The sequence below is a fragment of the Monodon monoceros genome, unplaced genomic scaffold, assembly GCF_005190385.1.
Source record: "Monodon monoceros isolate NGI ecotype Baffin Bay Population unplaced genomic scaffold, NGI_Narwhal_1 Super_Scaffold_13, whole genome shotgun sequence".
Taxonomy (NCBI): Eukaryota; Metazoa; Chordata; class Mammalia; order Artiodactyla; family Monodontidae; genus Monodon; species Monodon monoceros.
The window spans coordinates 63,537,921-63,555,640 of record NW_021703769.1 but is presented as its reverse complement, the minus strand read 5'-3'; the positions used below and the strand labels follow the sequence as shown (position 1 = coordinate 63,555,640).

The following is a 17,720-nucleotide window of genomic DNA, read 5'->3' as shown; positions in this document are numbered from 1 at the left end:
AATTACTCCTGGCTGAGAATCACGGCTTTATATTAAATCAGGGCAATCAGAAAACAGTAAGAAAAAGAATTAAATAGTCCAGCAATTCTGCTTAACAAGTATAGACTCTGGGAGAAGGGAGCAGAACCTTCCTAGTCGCTACTGAGTTCACCCCTTCCTCCCTGCTCACAGCCCCGATTTTTGATGGGTGCACTGTGTACAGCCCATGACTACCTTCAAGACAGATGTAACTGGACATGTTGAGGGGACTCCAGGAAGTGTTCTTTTTTTTGGCCGCACCACTCAGCATGTGGGATCTTAGTTTCCCGACCAGGGATCAAACCCGAGCCCCCCCCCCTGCAGTGGAAGCGTGGAATCTTAACCACTGGACCACCAGGGAAGTCCCAAGGAAGTGTTCTTGAATGAGAGAGGGTGCATCCCACTTTCCCCTTTCCGCCTTCTAACAACTTGGACATGAGGTCACACTGAACATGACAGAGCAGCAAGACAGAAAGAGCTGGGTCCCTGATGACTTTGGAGCTGCCACATAGTCCTGGACTATCTGCCTCTAGACTTCTTTCCAGTATGAAGAGAGACGAACATCTCTCTTCTTTAGGGAGGGCTTCAGTCACAAGCTAGACCTTGACGACATAAGCATTAACCTGCTTTCCCCGGCTGAGCAACTTGCAGAGTACAAGGTAAGCCCCGGGCACTAGCCAACAACCTGACCTAGTGAGTGCCACCCAAAGAAGCAGTGAACTCCCAGCCCTGGCAGAAAACCCACCAGTGGGACTCCCTGAGCAACAGTAAGAAGTTAACCTTCTTCAGGGTGGCACTCTCTTCCCCTCGTAACTCTCTCCTCCCCCAGAGACACGACGCTGCGGCTCCAGTTCATTGTCTGAACTGTGCCTGATCCCCGATTCTTAACACATTTTTTGAGGAACGAATTAGCACGTTTTCTCCCAACTAACATTGACATAATAACTGAAACTTACAGAACGTCGGCGTTGGGGCAACATAACTGTGATACTGTGATTTATAAGAAGAAATATGTTTAGTCTTTGTCCCAATTGCAGGCACAAAGCTCCTAACCCTTGGAATTTCCCAGGTGAGAGAACAATCCAGGAGGCTTCTGTTCTTTTTAGGAAGCACTCTCCTGTGATTTCTGGAAGCACCTAAGGATGGAGGCTGGTTGCCAGGGGAACCAACCACGTGATTAGAGGGTGGGAACTTTCAGTCCCACCTCCCTGATTTCTGGGGAGGAGCGAGGGGCTGGAGGTTGAATCAATCACCAGTGGCCAATGATTTAATCAATCATATCTATGTAACGAAGCCTCCATAAAAACCCGAAAGGAAGGGGTTCAGGGACCTTCCGGGTTGGTGAATCAGAACACATCCACATGCTGCCGTGCTGGACCCCAAACTCCATGGAAACAGACGCTCCTTTGTTCAGGACCTCACCCTAGGTATCTCTTCATCTAGTTACTGGTTTATAACCTTTAATATCCTTTGTAATAAACCAGTAGTCTAGTCAGTTCTGTGAGCCACTCTAGCAAATTAATTGAACCCAAAGAGGCGGTCATGGGAAACTCTGATTTATAGCTAGTTGGTCAGAAGCCAGGTAACAACCTGGACTTTTTTTTTTTTTTTTTTTTTGTGGTACGCGGGCCTCTCACTGTTGTGGCCTCTCCCGCTGCGAAGCACAGGCTCCGGACGCGCAGGCTCAGTGGCCATGGCTCATGGGCCTAGCTGCTCCGCGGCATGTGGGATCTTCCCGGACCGGGGCACGAACCCACGTCCCCTGCATTGGCAGGCAGACTCTCAACCACTGTGCCACCAGGGAAGCCCAACCTGGACTTTTGATTAGCATCTGATGTGGGGACTGAGCCCTTAAGCTGTGGGATCTGGTGCTCTCTCCAGGTAGACAATGTCAGAATTGAGTGGATTTATAGGACACCCCACTGGTGTCAAAGAACTGCTTGGTGTGGGGGGAGCGAACCTACACACTGGAATCGGGTGCAGAATCGTAATAACAAAAAAAACCTACGAAATCTGAAGTAGACACTGGGAGAAAAGTATACTGGTACTCACAATAGAGAGCTTTTCCGTGGTAGTATACCGGGCAAGGATTTCTCCTCGTTTGCTGGCCCAAGGCTCAAAATCTGATCCTACAATGGAGTTATCATCTCTGTCACGTTTCTTTCTGGAGTTGTCCTAAGAAAAGGCAAGACAATCTCTTCAGCAGCAATTTTTAAATCCTTTAAAAAAGTATACGCAGTCATGGTGATGACACATGATAACATAGTATTGTATAAGTGAAACTGCTAAGACAGTAGAACTTAAATGTTCTCATCAAAAAAAGGGTAAGCATGTAAGGTAATGTATGCGTTAACTCAATGGAGGAAATCCTTTCACAATGTATATGTGTATCAAAGCATCACACTGCACACTTTAAATATCTTACAATTTTATTTGTCAATTATACCTCAGTAAAGCTTAAAAAAAAAGTATGAGAAGGCAGACTATCCCTCACTGTAGAATGTAACAGATCTATCTAAAGGTTTACTATGATAAAAAATTTCAGGCCAATTCACCACAGATGGACAATAAACCTATCAAAAGATGCTCAAACTCATTAAGAATCAAGGAAAGGCAAACTGAAAGAGATCACTTTTCAACAATCAGAATGGCAAGATTTAAAATGACTGATAGGGCTTCCCTGGTGGCGCAGTGGTTGAGAGTCCGCCTGCCGATGCAGGGGACACGGGTTCGTGCCCCGGTCTGGGAAGATCCCACATGCCGCGGAGCGGCTGGGCCCGTGAGCCATGGCCGCTGAGCCTGCGCATCCGGAGCCTGTGCTCCACAGCGGGAGAGGCCACAACAGTGAGAGGCCCGCGTACCGCAAGAAAAATAAATAAATAAAAGTAAAATAATATAAAATAAAATAAAATGACTGATAGTAGCCAGGTTGGCAAGGATGCAGGGCACAGGCACTCCAAAATACTGCTATGCTGATGGGAGTGTAAATTGGTGAACCCTTGCTGGAGAACAATCTGGCAGTAACCATCAAAACCTTATGTATATGGGGACTTCCCTGGCGGTCCAGTGATAAGAGACTTTGCCATCCAATGCAGGGGGTGTGGGTTTGATCCCTGGTCGGGGAGCTAGGATCCCACGCCTCAGGGCCAAAACACCAAAGCATAGAACAGAAGCAATACTGTAACAAATTCAATAAAGACTTTGAAAATGGTCCACATAAAAAAAAAAACTTTATGTATATGTTACCTTAACCCAGTAATGAACTCCTAGGAAGTTACCCTGCAGAAATACTTGCACGTAGGCACCAAGATCTATGTATGTTCAAGGACAAATGCACCACTGCCTATACCAACAAACACCACACACGGTCTATGTGTCCATCATGGCAATTTAAATCATGTCCCTGGGAATTCCCTGGCGGTCCAGTGGTTAGGACTCTGGGCTTTCACTGCCGAGGACCTGAGTTCAATCCCTGGTCGGGGAACTAAGATCCCACAAGCCGAGCAGTGCAGCCAAAAAAAAACCCAAACTCATGTCCTGTTCCTTACCATACAATGCAGCTGTTCAAAATAAGAAGGTTGTTCTGTAAGTACTAATATAGAAAGTTCTCCAAGACATATTGTCAAGTTAAAAAAAAAAAAGTATACATGTTAAAAAAAAAAAAAAAAAGGTAAATAGCTGTGTGCAATGCCAGCAAAGAATGATGGTGGATTCTGAAGTCAGACTGCCCAGGCTTGAATTCCAGCTTGCATGTCACTTAACATCTCTGCTCCTCTGTGTGTACCTCTTTAAATGAAGCTTAGGCAGTATGAGAACTACACTTGGAATGCACTTGGAAAATACCTGCTACGCATTTAGCTGATACTCTTATTACTGCTGTTGTTGTTACTTATATGTGAGTATGTACGTAAATGTTCAGAAATTGTTGTCATAAATATCTATGAAAATACAAAGAAAAAGTTGAAGAATATACATTACACTGATAGCACTGATGCCCTCCAGAGTGGAGAACAGAATGAGAACTGGTCAACTGGACTTCTCTGTAATGTTTGATTTTTTACATGAAAAATTAGTAAATTAGTTATGTGATTACATAAAAATAAATCCAAAATAAAGGGTATGAAAAGGGTGAAATGAAAATAAAGAATTTTAAAATGCTTTAAAACGAAAGAAGAAGAAGAAGCAGTTTCCAGGATCTACATGCTATGCAGTGTCACTGAGTCTGGATTATTTGAATTGTTACAACCCGAGTGCACTGCGTATTACTTGTTCAATGAAAATCCCCAACCCTGCACTCACAGGACTGACCATAGCTAGGAGCATTACCGTGGTAGCCGCCAGGGCTGCAGGGTCAGCAGAGGCCGCAAACATGGAGAGGGGGTCGGTCCCATCCAGGACGCTGCTCAGTGGGTCCACCACAGAGCTGGAGGATGAAGAGGACGTGGAAGAAGTGCTTCCTTTCCGGCTCACTTTCTTTGTCTTTGACTCTGTGACCTGTGGGGAAAATCTGTGGAGGTAAAATGGTAGTCTCCTATGACTTTTCCCAATGAAACACACAAATGGGTTTTCCCTTGCTCCGTTTTGAACTGACCATTCCTTTGCAGCAGGGACACTTATTTTTGTGACAAACTGACATGACTCGGAATCCCAGCTGTCGAGGAAGGGAAGGTGAGAAATTGGGGTTAGGAAGGGAGAGACGGGGTCTTTGAGATTTAGAAGATGATGCTATAAGTGAATTCTTACAGGGCCTTCTTACTCAAAGTGTGGTCTCTGGACAAGCCGCATGCACATCACCTGCCAGCTCATAAATCTGTAGACCCCCGAGCCCCACCCCGGACCCAGTGCAGCAGAATTTGCATCTTGCAGCAATGGTCTAGGTGGGGTAACGAACCAGCATACGGAAGATCCCAGAGTCGTCATTCTCGAAGACGGTCTCAGTGGCTCTGCGCGGCCAGCTCATCATCACAAAGCAGTGAGCGCCCAACTCCTCCCTTTCGGGAGAACTGTGTATGTGTTAAGAAGCAGGCGGGGGTGTTGGGGTGTGAAGCCATGTTCTTGTTCCACTGCCCCCAACCCTCCCCAACTTCAGAGGACCAGACCGTGGTGAACCCCTGAGCCGAGAGGATCCAACCAGAGCCAGAGTTTGTCTGCTGAAGGTTTAGGATCAACATCCAGAAGGGCTAGTTAGGCTCCACTCCTTTTTAAATGAGGAGGCTATAAAAACCCGGAACAATTCTTCAGAGAGAGAGAGGATGTAACAGCATGACGGAGAGAGGGCGTCGGATAAAAGAGAATTTGGCCTCTGTCCCCGGTTCCTGGAAAGGAGACTCCAAGTCCTTGGAGCATCAGTCATTCATGAGCCCCTCAATCACACCTGAGTTTATGCTGATGAGAGGATGCTGAAAGACCAAACATGTGATTAAAGGGCTCGGACTTTCAGCCAGGTGATAACCCTCACTGTAGAATATAACAGATCTGTCTAAAGGTTTACTATGATAAAAAATTTTCAGGCTAATTCACCACGGATGGACAATAAACCTATCAAAAGATGAAAGAGATCTCACTTCAGCAGAGGGGAGGGAAGCTGGAGATCAAGTTCAATCATGTGGCCAAGGAATCAATCAATCATGTGTGTCATAAAACCCCAATAAAAAGTTTGGACACCAAAGCTCAGTGGAGCTTCCCAGTTGAACACATGATGCACTGGGAGGTGATGCACACCCTGACTCCACAGGCAGAGGACAAGGAAGCTCTGCATTTGGGACCCTCCCCCTTGCCCTATATGTCTCTTAATTTGGCTGCTCCTCATGTGCATCCTTTATAATAAAAATATAAGCATAAGTATTTCACTTTTCTGAGTTTTGTGAGTTGTTCTAGTAAATTATCAAACCTGAGGGAGGTCTCTGGAAACCCTTGGATTTGTAGCCAGTTGGTCAGAAGTGCAGGTGGCCTGGGGACCCCCAAATTTACAGCTGGAGTCTGAAGCTAGGGCAGTTTTATTGAAGACCATGCCCTAAACCTGAGGGGTCTGACACTAACCCTAGGTAACTTGGTGAAGTGCCTCCCACTGGTGCATGTTTGTTGCTCCTGTCTGCCTGGCATCCATTCCTCCATCTCCCAGGCTCAACAGTCCACATCTTCTTTGGGAAGGCAGCCTTGCCTGACTTTCAGCTCTTAAAGGCCTGCTAGAGTGGACTCTGCTCCTGGCTCCCAGGGTGGGCAGGAGCCCAACCCAACCAATCAGCATATTCTACACCCCAGTCACCAGGGTTGATTCAGGGAAGGACACGTAACCCGACTGGGCAAACAGAAAATGCAGAGAAGACACTCTCCCTGATGTTGGGTTTGAGTTCCTGAGATTGGAACCAACTCACTGGTGGGTCAGCCGCAGCCACTCGAGCCCGTGGGGATTTGAGGGGCCCTGGGAGGCTGAAGCTTGGTCTTGTGACCTCCTGCTTTATGTAATCACCTCTGTGTGTTCTCAGGTTCTCTGCCATTCAGAAACGTCACGTCCTCAGTGTCTAGTGGCATCTGTCAACCTCATCCCACCCATGATGACAACCACGTAGCTTCTATTACTTGTTAATAAAAAAGTGCTAACTCAGGTGAGACAATCTATGACTCTTGCTTGCCTTTTGTTTTGTTTTTTAAATAAACTCACAGATAGACTAAGATGCTATTCAGGACAGCACCTTATATTAGTAATTAGAGTGATCTTAATATTCCAAATAGGCAAATTAAGAAGTATTTTGTTTACACCTCCAAATCAGGAACAAAGGCATCACATATGCATGATCACCTCACTAATATGAGACAGGGAATAAAAATGATGGTGGGTGAGACCAACATCACAAAAAAAATGGGGCAGAGAACAAACTGGTTGATTTAAATATGCAAAAGCACCTACCACTGGCAAAATGAGAAAGACCCAGGAATACTGTCTATAATTTTACGGAATAAGAATGTCACAGAGAGACCCTTGACAAAACTTACAGTTATGGGTTTCAGTGGGTGATAGTCCCCAAATTCCAGTGGTACAGCCTCCAACCGGCATGATACAAACTCAGCCTTGTAGTTCCTGTTCCTGGAATGCCTGGTAAACAGCAAAACCCAGAAACCAATTAGTTGGAGATGCATACACACTAAAAACTTTTTGCTGAGATTTCCTCATTGATGAGACAGTTTACAGTGGAACAACATTTTTACCAAGACCAATAAGAAGTGGTAAATTTAAAAAAACATTTTTAAAAAAATCAGTTTGAAGGTATGAGGAGCTGCCGAGGCAAACAAGACCTGCGAGGACAGACGCCAGAACAAAGGGAAGCTCACTGAAGTGAAGCCAACTTTCTTGCCCAGCTATCTCTCACAGAGCATTCTGATTCTTGGCATGGGACAAGAGCCAGGCAGAGGGCATCTGCTAGGGTGCAGAGTAGCCAAAGAAGCTTTAAGGAAAACTCACAGGGCTGTAGAGATAAACTAGGGTTCAGGGCTATGGAGACAGCCAGGGCTTGAAGGAAGAGATTCTGAAGAGAAGGCAGTGCAGAGAAGTGAGAGATTCGGTCCTGGTTTCCCCTCAAAGTATTCTCCAATTAAGCTGTGGAAGAGCAAGAGGAATAAGCCAAGTAGATGAAGAGCAGAGAGTTTTCATCAGTCTTGCGGAGGCTTAACAAGTGAAGGGATTAGTGAGAAGGAACATAAAAGGGGAGAGATCACCCACATTGAAGCATGGAGAGGAAAAAAGATGAAAAGCACGGAAGAGTGCATAAGGGACACGAAGAAAGGTCTAACACACATACGAGCTGAATTCCAAAGAAGAGAGGAGGAACAGGCAGAGCAGTATTTGAAGAGATAATAGCTAAAAATTTTCCCCAACTAAAGAAAGACACTGATTCGCAGATTCAAGAAACGCCTGTGCTCCAAGCAAGACCAGTACAAAAACAAAACAAAAAACAACCATACTTAGGGCCTTCATAGTAAAATGGCTGAAAACGGAAAAGAGAGGATTTCTTAAAAGGAATAAAGATATGTTATTTTCAAAGGACAACAGTAAAGATTATTATCTCAGCACAGAAATGAGAGCCACAAGACAAAGGAATGATACCTTTAAAGTACTGTAAGAAAATAATTCCCAACCAAGAATTCTAGACCTAGTGAAACTACTCTGTGAACATTAGGGCAAAAGAAAGAAGTTTCCAGTCAAAGAAAAAGGAGAACAGCCGCACCAGCAGCAGAACCACACCTTAATTTTTTTTAAATGCTGAGAGTAGAAGGAAAATGATCCCAGCTGAAAGCAGAAGATATATGCTAACATTATATATATATATATATATGCACATATGTGTGTACATATGCATATATACTATATAATACTAAAGAGCATACAAAAGATAAAGGTGTAGGTAAAATTAAATATCGACTACAAAAAATAACTTCTTACGGTGTTTAAAATATATATAGAATTAAAATGCATGAGAACTAGAACATAAAAGGCAGGAGAGGTGCTACGATCTGAATGTGTGTCTCCCTAAAATTCACAGGTTGAAATCCTAACCCACAAAAGGTATTAGTAGGTGGAGCCTTTGAGAGGTGCTTACATCTTGAGGGTACAGCCCTCATGAATGGGATCAGTAACCTTATAAAAGAGGCTCCAGAGAGCTCCCTAGCCCCTTCCACCATGTGAAGACACAGTGAGAAGGTGCTGGCTGTGAGCCAGGAAGAGTGCCTTCACCTGACCATGCTGCTGCCATGATCCTGGAGTTCCAGCCTCCAGAACTGTGAGAAATTAAATTTTGTTGTTTATAAGTAAACCAGTCTGGGGGACTTCCCTGGTGGTCCAGTGGATAAGATTCTGTGCTCCCAATGCAGGGGGCATGGGTTCGATCCCTGGTTGGGGAACCAAAAAAAAAAAAAAAAAAAAAAAGGAAAACCAGTCTGTGGTATTTCATTACAGCAGCCCAAACAAACTCAGACAGAAAATTGGTACCCAGAGCAGAGTGCTAGTATAACAAATATGGAAGCAGCTTTGGAACTGGATAATGGGTAGAGGCTGGAAAAGTTCTGAAGTATGTGCTAGAAAAAGCCACTACCCTGAATGGACTGATTATCCAGTGATTATTGTGAGGGCTCAGAAAGAAGAGAGGAAAGCTGTAGAGAAAGCCTCAACCTTCTTAGAGAATACCTAAGTGGTGGTAAACAGAATGTTGGTAGAACCGCAGAAGGTAAAGGTCATTCTGATGAGGCCTCATACAGAAGGAGGAACAGCTTTTGGACAATGGAGGAAAGCAATCCTTGTTATAAAGTAGCAAAGAGCCTGGCTGAATTAGTCCGTGTCCTGGTGTTTTGTGGAAGGCAGAATTTGTGAGCCATTAAATTTGGATATTTGGCTGAAGAAATTTCTAAACAAAGTGTTGAAGGTGCAGCTTGACTTCTCTTGAATGCTTACAGTAAAATTCAAGAAGAGAGAAATGACTTAAAGACAAAATGGCTGACCAAACGGCAAACAGGTTTAAAAACCTGGAAAACTCTCAGTTTCAAAGAGCACAGGAAGCTGGCCCCTTTGTTTCCTTGGCCTCCAGATGTCTTGAATTCATCCCTTCCATGCCCCCCCCATTCCCACCCCCATTCTCAGCTCCTTGACTTCATTAATATGTGTATGAACCCCAAATCTAATTGTGCCGTGCAATTAATCAGCTTTACTCAATAAGCCCCACCTACTCAGACATCTAACACAGTACAAAGGAACTGAGAGCCCATGTAATTTCGCTTCCATCCCTTTCTAAATAAATTTCGCTTCGAGTGTAGGAAAGGAGAAAAGCTAGTTAACAATATAGACCGGCCTCTACTTGTTTTTTGTTTTTAAAGGAAAACCCCTACCACAATACACTGCCTAGTCCCTTTGGGTTACATGTACTAAATATATACTGTCTTCATCTTCCAAAAATATTTCAGTTGAATTCATTTATGAAATATTCTTTTAATATGCTACCAGCCAATCCTTGATTTATAAAACAAACAAAACCCCAAAGAATAAATTGGAAGTCTAGTCATCAACAGCCATAATGGAGTTTAAAAAATCAACTTATACTTTTCCTCCTTTCAGATCACTCTTAACTTTATCAATAGAATTTTGAAAAGTTAATTTAATAGAATGAGTAGAAATGTAATCTGACTTGAAATTCAACTGCAAATGTGTTGTTCATCGCCATAATAATTATTAACGAATCAACAGCTAAAAAAAGGATAGTATCAAAAGAGCAGTATGACTTGATACACAACAACCAAGTATCAGTTCTCATTTATTATGTGCTTATTATTGTTGGGGCCCACAGAGGGCCACCCCCAAATATGGCATATTGATAATCTTGAATTAAAGTTACTTAAGAAACTTAAGGAAGAGCTGATGTAGAGGGACACTCTGACCCTCCTCTCTGTCTCCCTGAAGGCAGGAAATAAGTCTCCCCTGTGAAAGGTGCCCACCTGCATCTGGAGGTAGAAGGACACCCTTGTCACCAGAGATGGGGAACTCAGGGCCAAGAAGCCTATATAAACGAACCTTGTTATTTCTTTAATACCACAAGCCTGCTGTTTAGATTCTTCACTAACTAAGCACCCAAAGCCCAACTTTCTTTGTTCTGTCAATTCCTCACAAATCTAGTTTCTTTGTCTAAAAAGTATAAAACCTGCCTGTTTCAGCCACTTCTTAGGTCCTGTATCTATGAGACCTCCAGAACACACAAATTAAAATTTGTTTCTTTTTCTCCCATTAATTTACCTTGTGTCAATTTTATTATTGGTCCAGCCACAAGAACTCAAGAGAGTAGGAGGGGGAATTTCCTCTCCCTGACACTATATACCAGGATACAGGACAGCCCTTTACCTCTATTTCCTATGAGGTAGGTACTATGATTATGCCCATTTCTCAGATGGAGAAGCTGAGGCTGTTGGTAACTTGTGAGAGGTTAGCAAGTGATACAGACAGATGCAAACTGAGGCAGCCTGCCTCTAGGATTCAGTAGTTCTACAGATCATCTATAGGTCAACTTGAGAATTTGAAAAAGCAATTGTCTTTTTTTTTTTTTTAAGGACTGCGCTTTGAAATGATTTTTTTTTTTTTAAGTGTGAGGGGAGGGAATTCTTTGGGGAAAAAATACTTGTTCTGGAAAAACCTTTTAAAAAACAAAAGGGAAGGAAACATTTACCCTTGCCGTAAGTTCATGTCAAGTTGCTATTTCGAGTTTTCAACCATTTCTTCCATTATTTCCTCATATTTGCTCTCAGTTCCCTAGTGTTTCCTATAGGTTGAGATGTTAAAAGCGTTTTCTTCAATGCCTGGGTCTTTAGTAAGGCTAACAGTGACCTCTAGTGGGCATTTTCTCAAAGAGCCTTACTCTTCTTCCCGCGAACACAGCTGGGAAGCTGGTAAAAATACCCCCAACTCCCAGCAATGCGAAAGGGTGGTCTGGCTCCTTGGCAGCTGCCACAGAAAAAAGGCCAACATTTCATACCTCCACTCCCAGCTTGGTCTGGCCTCTGGCTACTCCAAGTGTGAGTCACAGATCACCAACAAGAGCATCACCTGGGGAGTACTGAAATACCCCTACAGAATCAGGGTCTGCATTTCTCCAAAATCCCCAGGTGACTGATATGCACATTAAAGGTTGACACTGCCCTATTTTTAAATTATTTACATTGGGTAACATGAATGTGTAGAAATCCTACTACCAGTTACCAAATTAATCTCCTTATACTGGAAATACCGAAATCCAATAACTGCTTTTTAATTCTCAAGTGACTTTTTTTTTTTTTTTGGATTTGCAAATACAGTTTATTTTACAGAAATTCAACATTATAAACAGCAGGCACCTCCCAGCCCCCCCCCCCCCTCCCCCCAACCCGTACCACTGGGTGCAGACCATGCTATGCAGAGTGAGCAGTGACGCAGCCCTACTGCTTTGGAGGGAGATTCGAGAGCGATGGAACCTGCCTGCACCACGGCCTGCCTGCCCCACACACGCACGCGCCTGCCTGCCTCACAGGCCACCAGAGTCTGTCTGGGCCCAGCCCGCGCTGGACCAGTTAAATGGATCCAGCTCAGGTCTCCAATTCCTTCATGTCGTCGTCTTCCTCTTCCTTCTTCTTGGTGGGTTTTGATGGTACGGATATAGAAGGAACATTTGGTAGAGGGACTGTTTCCGGTCCACTGATTTCCAGCAAATTCTTGTCTCGTTCCTCCTGTTCTAGTTCTTCTAATTCTGCCATGAGCTCATCCTCGTCAAACTCTTCTCCAAACCCTACAGGTTTTGAAATAGCTGTTGAAATCTCTTCTGCAAGCTCCTGCTGGTCAGCAATGTCCTGCATTAACTCATCAACTTTATCGATGTCCATGTTGTCGTGGGCAGCCTTCATGGCTTTGGCGGCATAGCCCATGTTCTTGAGCACCTCGGTGTTGGTGTTAGCATTCTCCAGGGCCTCTCGCTGGAACTCGATGGTTGACAGTGTGCCGTTGATCTGTGCCAGCTGCTTTTCATACCTCTTCTTGCGCTTCAGTGCCTGGAGGGCAGCGCGCTTGTTTTTGGTGCCATGTTTCTTGGCGGCTGTCAGCTCCTGCTCGATCTTCTTCTCCAGGAATTCCTGTTTCTTACTTAGCATCTCCTCCGTGTCCCGAAGCCTCTGGATGGCCTCCTGGGGGGTCGGGCCGCCCTTGCCCTCAAGTGACTTTTTAATTACTAATGACATAATCTGGCAACACAGTTTTTTATCCCCCAATCACAATATGCTCCCCCTCCCCAATAGAGTCTCAAAATGATGTAGAAATTCTGACTCCAAAGAATGGTATTTTTAACAGTGCTATGACCATAGGACTGAACAGGAAATGTAATCCACAGTGCACTGGACATCTCACAGGTGAGGTCAGTAATAACAAAAAGTGTGGGTGAGAAGAGGCATGCTGGGGAGACCGATGACAACACAGCAGGACCCAGGAACCTTGCTACCCAGGAATCTCAGCCCAGGACCTAGACTGTAGGGCCATATGACAATAATGATTAAGATCAGAGGTTTGGGACTTCCCTGGTGGTTCAGTGGTTAAAAATCCGCTTGCCAACGCAGGGGACACGGGTTCGATCCCTGGTCTGGGAAGATCCCACATACCGCAGAATAACCAAGCTTGTGCACCATAACTACTGAGCCTGTGCTCTAGAGCCCATGAGCCACAACTACTGAGCCCGTGCACTGCAACTACTGAAGCCCGTGTGCAGCAACAAAGACCCAACGCAGCCAAAAAAAAAAAAAAAAAGATGACAGGTTTGAGTTCCGAACCTCAGTGCTCGTTGCAGGCTATAAAGCTAAATGAACTGCTTCATCTTTCTGTCTCCACTTTCTTATCTGAAAAATGGGGCTTTTAGGAGATGAGATGTTGCACGTTCAGCACTTAGCACAGTGCCTGGCACAAGATAAAGGCTCGATAAATGTCAAATTTAATGACAGAAACATGTTTCTCCTCTGAGGGCCTCCTCAGTCTCCTCATTCATTCCATAAATATTACTCAGCACCTACTATCTGCCAAGCTCCATGCCAGGCTCTGGAGATACAATGATGGTTAAAACTCAGCCCCGTTAACTTAAGAAGCATCAAGTCTAGTGGGCAAACTGAAAGATGAACACACGCTACCACAGACAGAAATGTTTAGAGCACAGTCAGACTAGGAACTGTGGAGACCCTAGATGCTAAAGGGCTTATGGCATCTCTCTCTGTAAAGTATACCAAAGGTAAAAATGCACTGGGATTAAACAGCATCTTCCTGGATCTCTGATTACAAAATTCCAGCCAGATAAGTGCACTGAAGCTATATGTTTTGGTATATAAGCCTTAGTGATTTCCTAAAAGGGGTTTTGCTTGACTAGGTCAAAGAAAACTCAAGGCAGGTCATATAAGAACTCACTGGCATCCAATCCTGATTTAGCATACCGAGACTTTTGAAGGAAGACTCTTTGAGTTAGACATGTGAAGGGAACAAGAGAAAGACCGCTGTTTATCAAGCATAAAATCAGAAGTATGTATCTGATTATTTCTAAGGTCCAGGGCTGTATATTTTTTCATTTGCTCACTCACTCACTCATTCAATGTAAACCACTTTGCATCATTTGCAGAGAAAGATCAGAAAATAATCTCCCTTTCTCACGTGCCCAAATAATTCCACTACTACCATCACAACTTGCTCCGGTTCTTCACACACCCGTAGCAGCAGCTGGAGCCTGAAGCGCCAATCACTCCTAGCTACTCCAGCCACAAGAGGCCGACAGGCCCAGCCGCCTTGGAACGCGCCATTAGCTTCTTCTTGATGACCTCCTATTCATCCTCCAAAACCCAATTTAAGGCTCTTCCTCTCTCAAACCTTCCCCAAGCCGCCAGGTGTGCCTAATCCCCAATGCCTTCTTTGGATATCCTTCTATTCAGAAGCTTATCTGCTCCACTAAACTGTCAGCTCCTTGGGGCCAAGGAGTACGTCTGAGGGTTGTGTATCCTGAATGCCCAGTGCAGGGCCCTGCACAGAGTAGGATGAATGGCAGCCATTTCACAGATGAGAAAAGCAAGTCTCCTCTAGATGAGCCCAGTCATTCAGAAAACTGCCAGGTCTTCCTAGTCGTCCAGACCAGAGCTGAGCCCACCATTTTCTGCAGCCATCTCCCCCAGAACCCGCGCCAACTTCTGGGAAAGCAGAGGCCGGGGAACTTGAGCTTTTTTTAGGGAATGAATGGAGAGGGTGGCGTGGAAGGCGCGGGGAGAGGTAGCGGAGGAGGGGACCAAGATCCCATCCGTCCGGCTTCAGGGAGGTCCTCTGAACCCGGGTAGCGGCCGGGGATCTGTGGTCAAGACCACCCGGAGATGGGGTGGGAGACTCCACCAAACCCAACAGAAAGCAGTTCACACACTCCCTCGCAGAGACACACACCGAGACAGACACAGAATCCCAGAAACAACCAAAGCCACCACCTCCGTTAAGCCCAGCCGCCGCTTCCTTCTTACCAAGGAAAGACCGCCATCTTCCCAGTCACATGACCGCTACTTCTGGCACCGCCAGCCCAATTCGCCCTTCCAGACCACGCCCCGCCAGGGGGCCATGTTTGTAAGGGGCGGACGCCCCTCCCCGCAGGGTCAGGGCCGCCATGTTTGTGAGGGGCGGGGCGCCCTCCCGCAAGGCACGGGCCTTGCCGCTCGGGAGGCCATGATTATGAGGGGCACCGCAGGCCTGGTGGCTGCTGGTGCCGCAGCGCTGACATGAGCTGGCACTTGCGGCAGGTGGCCGCCTGGCCAGCCGGCGCCCTCTGGAGGCGGTGAAGAATCCAGACACCTGCGGAGAGAAGACGCTAACCGCGGCTGGGGTGGGAACAGCGTCCAGCCTGCGCGTGCTTTTGCGGCTAATTAGCAGTTTGGCTGGGTAAGCCACGCCCCCTCTGCAGGACACTGCGCCCACCTCCGTGCACCGGGGAATTTAGGCACTTACCGTACCCACCTCCCAGGACTAACAACCTGGGTCTCTAAGGGCTGCCCTAGATCCAAATGGGACAGCTTTCGACTGGAACTAAACTAACTGGAGAAAACGGGGTCAGCATTTCACCCCACTTGGCGAAGCCGTACGTTTCTATGAAGGTGGATATCCGTTTCCACTACAGAACTTCCGTGCTCTAGTCTAGTCTAGTTTTCTCTGATTAAAAAAAAAAAAATCACAGGATACTTTACTAAATGGCTGCCATAGTAAGCATGTGTCACGCCCTGTGCTGAGCACTTTGCGTTCACTCTTCATTTACTCCCCGCTGCAAACCTCTGAAATTACGGCAACCGGGATTTGACCTGACCCCAGACCTGACTACTAGTTTAACAGGGGAGATCTAACGGGGGTGACTGTTGGTTAACAGTTGGTTAATCACAAGGCATCTGATCCTCACTTTTTTCCCTTTTTCTTTGAAGTGTCTTTTCTGACAGGAGGTGGTCAGAAAACCACATTCTCAAAAATCTCCTCAGGAAAAGGCAGTAGCACACACCCTAACCCTCTAACGGAATACGTAATTTATTTAGCACGCTGAGTCCTAGTTTCTTCAGCTGTGAAGTTAGGATAATTCTGACCGAGGTGAAGGGAGATGATCATCAAATATCCGGCAAATGGTCAGCACTCAGTTGACGCAGTACATCACTCACTTGGCAGGCTGAAAAATCACATTGTAACTTCTGTGACCTTTCTGATTTCAGAGCTTTTCTTTCCAGGGCCACAGACGATGCAGTGTATCATAAAGCAGGGCTTCTCCCGTTTGAATTGCACAGACTCACCCGGGGATCTTAAAGGCAGGTTCTGATTCAGCTCTGGGGCAGGGCCTGGGCTTCTGCATTTCTAACAAGTCCCCGGGTGGCATTGCTGCTGGTCTCTGGATGCAGAAGGGGCTGTGATCGTTGTGGGTGGTAAAGGTGGGGAGGGGCATAGAACACAAGCAGCGGCAGAGCAACAGCGTGCGCTCCTCAGCACATTCAGGCACACCCACTGATTCTGAACTCTTTAATAATGTCAGGTGTGTTACACAGATAATGGAGGCAACCCTGAAACAGGCTGTTATAAGTTATGTCAAGTGTGAAAGGGGATTCTTCCCACCATAGGCTGAGAAGCAAAACCACGCTTCTGGTGGCAACTTTGTCAACCACCTCAAGAAACTGCGTTGAGAGCCATAGAGAAACTGACCAAAAGGGAACAGATTAAATAAATAAGTGAAAAGGTAATATTTTACTGTCAAGTATAATTTTGGTTAGACATGGTATTTGTTCTCAGAGCTGTCCTTTAGAACCTAACCGATGTGACTCCACTGCACCACACCCCAATCGGATTTGCTGCATTCCATGACTGAAAGTCTTTGTTTTTTAAAATTTTTATAACCTACATGTATGCCCACTATGGTGTGTTACAGATAGCATTCCAACTCCACTTGCTTATTTTTTTTTATAACTATTACTCTTCATTTGGGGGTAGGAGGGGGATTGTGTGTGGTTGTTCATGGGACAGTGACACCTGACAGAAAAAAAGATCTTCATCTCCAGAATGGATCCTTGTTTTCAGCTCAGTATGAGTAATAAAGAGTTCCCAGTCAATGTACATAATAAACAAGAGCAAAGGGTGGCCACTGGAAAAGGGAGAGGCTGTTCTCACACTGCCTTGTAGATTATCAAATGTAATATCTCCTCGATAAGAGGTAAAAATGAGGACCATTGGACTATGCTCACGTTAGATGACCAGGCAGCAGCAGTGGTTGGATTCTTAACGCTGTGCAAGTTCGCAGCTTGGTGTGAGCTTCAACCTTAGCATTCTCTCCCATTCGATCCGGCTAAGACATCTCCAGCTCCAGTGAACTTTTGCTCTCTGAAAAGTCCAACTCATGCAAAATCAAATGCCGGGGGGCTAATGTTACAGGTTACATATTAAATAGTGGGATATACCTTTCATGGGTCTTGTAATTGTAAAAAATTATCATATTACAATATTAATGTCTTGGCCACATACTTTTCAAAAGTCCTTTCTTTGGTAAATAAAAAAGATCAAATGAGATTTCTTTTAAGATGAAAAGTTTATTTTGCCTTTTGCCTAGAAGCAAAACTAGTGAAAATTAAAATTAAAGTATAAAAATAAATATAATTTACATTCATGGACATTCCACTCAAAGAAA

At 45.1% G+C, this 17,720-nt stretch overlaps 1 protein-coding gene and 1 pseudogene across 4 annotated transcripts in view; both read right to left on the bottom strand.

Annotated features, from left to right (window-relative positions):
- The window catches only part of VPS35L (VPS35 endosomal protein sorting factor like), a 129,417-nt gene extending 113,765 nt beyond the window's left edge, over positions 1–15,652 (bottom strand). Inside the window, exons 1-4 of one of the 4 annotated variants that reach the window (XM_029221840.1) lie at positions 15,521–15,652; positions 7,012–7,111; positions 4,345–4,525; positions 2,071–2,193 (exon numbers count right to left, since the gene is read on the bottom strand). In XM_029221840.1, the coding sequence (XP_029077673.1) occupies positions 2,071–2,193; positions 4,345–4,389 (168 nt within the window). In that variant the 5' untranslated portion in view covers positions 4,390–4,525; positions 7,012–7,111; positions 15,521–15,652. Of the gene's footprint in view, positions 1–2,070; positions 2,194–4,344; positions 4,526–7,011; positions 7,112–15,042; positions 15,081–15,520 lie in introns of those variants that run through there. The other 3 variants (XM_029221837.1, XM_029221841.1, XM_029221839.1) reach the window with 3 other exon arrangements.
- Positions 11,929–13,073, bottom strand: LOC114894798 (annotated as a pseudogene).
- Positions 15,653–17,720: the final 2,068 nt, after the last annotated feature.